This window comes from Apodemus sylvaticus, chromosome 5 (genome assembly GCF_947179515.1).
Source record: "Apodemus sylvaticus chromosome 5, mApoSyl1.1, whole genome shotgun sequence".
In the NCBI taxonomy this organism is placed as follows: domain Eukaryota; kingdom Metazoa; phylum Chordata; class Mammalia; order Rodentia; family Muridae; genus Apodemus; species Apodemus sylvaticus.
The window spans coordinates 151,463,266-151,465,092 of record NC_067476.1 but is presented as its reverse complement, the minus strand read 5'-3'; the positions used below and the strand labels follow the sequence as shown (position 1 = coordinate 151,465,092).

Sequence of the window (1,827 nt, the reverse complement as noted above, 5' to 3'; positions counted from 1 at the left end):
GACAGCAGTTTGTTAGCTAGCTCCCTCTCTCTTTCGAGCTGCAGCTGGTATTTTTCCACAGGCCCTTTTCTGCAATCTCAGGGCCTAGTTTTTCCCAGCAAGGCCTAGAGTCCGAGAGAGGGTTAACAGGCAGGAAGCTGAAGGCATCGCAGACTAATACGGAAGTCAGATTTTTTTGTTTAACTGACAGGTTTAGCAGGCCTCATTGGTGGGGGAGGGAAGTCTTAAATGGAGGCCTGTGGCCTGCTAGCAAACGCATTTGGCTTCTCTTAGGGTAAGCCTGGAGAGGGTCCCTCCCTTGCCATCTTGACAGAGATCTTTTTGGGTTTTCTATGAGGACTGACTGAAGGGGGGTGGCGAGAGGTTAGAGGTCTCTGTGCTTTGCAAATGGCTCTGTGGGCCTGCCTTTTTCCCAGCAGGCACTTTGACCATGACTAGGCAAACTTAATCACTCCTCCCCACAGCAGCGGCACATCTCCCGCTCTCAGGAACCTGGGTGCCCCTTGCCTGTTTGTTGGGGAGCCTCCCTTGGGCTGCCTTAACCCCCCACCCCCTCAGCCCCTCAGAGGCCTGTAGTCTGGCTTTGTCCTTATTGCTCCTGTCTCCCTGGGGGCTCTCCACCCTAAGCCTCGCCTTTCTCCTTTGAGACCCACTCAAGCTGGCTTGTTGTATAAAACGGCCTTCTTGCCTGCGTAGAGAAGGACTTCTGTGTGGGGGCAGGTGTGGACCAGTCGTCCAGCCCACTCCAAAAGGGCTCTTCCCCGTGGCATGCTGGCCTCGGGCTTTGCTGGAGCAGGTCAGGCTGGCTGCACGGGTTTGCCTGGCCTGGGGAATCTAGCCAGGGGGTGGGAGAAGTGCTTGTGGGGGGCCCTTTCCCAAGTTTTTCTTCCTGCAAAAGGCCTAGCTTAGCCTGTCTTTTTCTATGCACAGGATGGCTCTTGCTCGCCCGAGCCTCACAAAGATAATCGCTCAGGAAGTGTTTCAGCCAATCCGCGGCGGCTTTACACTCCGATTGGCCGAGGCAGCCAATCGGGGATGAGCTTTTATTAGGCGGCCAGATCATCAGCCGAAGTGCCAAACCCTTTTTCTGTGAGAACTAGGAGCCTGTCCTCCATGTTTTATAAGTATTGACATTACACAGTTAACAATGCATCCACAGAGGTAAGCTCGGCTTTTTAACCATCTTTTCCCCCTCCCTCTGAGTCATCTGAGTCGTGGACTAGCAGTGTGATTTCTCTGTAGCCTGTCTCTGCCACACTCACCCCCCCAACCCCCAGAGCACTTAGGGTAACTTGGGACTGTTTAGAGAGATTTTTTTTTTCCTTTTTGGGTCACATGGCCCAGTAGCCATTAGCCATAGCTTGATTTTAGAGACTTGTGAGGGCCTGGAACACCTTTATTCTGACCAGGGCAAAGAATTTATGGAATAGTTTGAAGCTAGCTCCTGGTATGCCAAAAGAGAAGCTATTATTCCCTCTTCTTTTATTTTTTTTTCTCTCTCCCTTCCTCTCCCCCTCTCTCCCCCTCTCTCTGAACAGTCCTCCCCCCTGCACTGTCGTCTGCTGTGTGTCACACGCCTGCTGGGGGGGAGAACATAGAAGGTAAGGCAGAAGGTCTTCTCCCAGCCCAGCTCAGGACTGCCTGTGGCAGAGAGCAGAGAGGTTCTGGGAAAGGCTGGGATAAGTTCTGACAAGAGGGGATGCCTGCTTGCAACAGAAACCCAGGCCCCAGCAAGAGCAGTGCTCAGGGACCCAGGCTGGCCCCTGGGCCTAGGTGGGCGGTGGTGTGTGGTATCTTCTCTTCCTCTCCAGAGCTTCGCACTTGCTT

The 1,827-nt window shown here is 53.6% G+C and overlaps 1 protein-coding gene across 4 annotated transcripts in view; it reads left to right on the top strand.

Annotated features, from left to right (window-relative positions):
* The first annotated feature begins 210 nt into the window (after positions 1 to 210).
* Zmynd8 (zinc finger MYND-type containing 8) overlaps positions 211 to 1,827 on the top strand; it is a 110,166-nt gene continuing 108,549 nt past the window's right edge. For 2 of the 4 annotated variants that reach the window (XM_052184297.1, XM_052184302.1), the window contains exons 1-2: positions 211 to 274; positions 931 to 1,161. In XM_052184297.1, coding sequence (XP_052040257.1) covers positions 1,148 to 1,161 — 14 coding nt within the window. In that variant the 5' untranslated portion in view covers positions 211 to 274; positions 931 to 1,147. Of the gene's footprint in view, positions 275 to 711; positions 797 to 930; positions 1,162 to 1,827 lie in introns of those variants that run through there. The other 2 variants (XM_052184300.1, XM_052184299.1) reach the window with 2 other exon arrangements.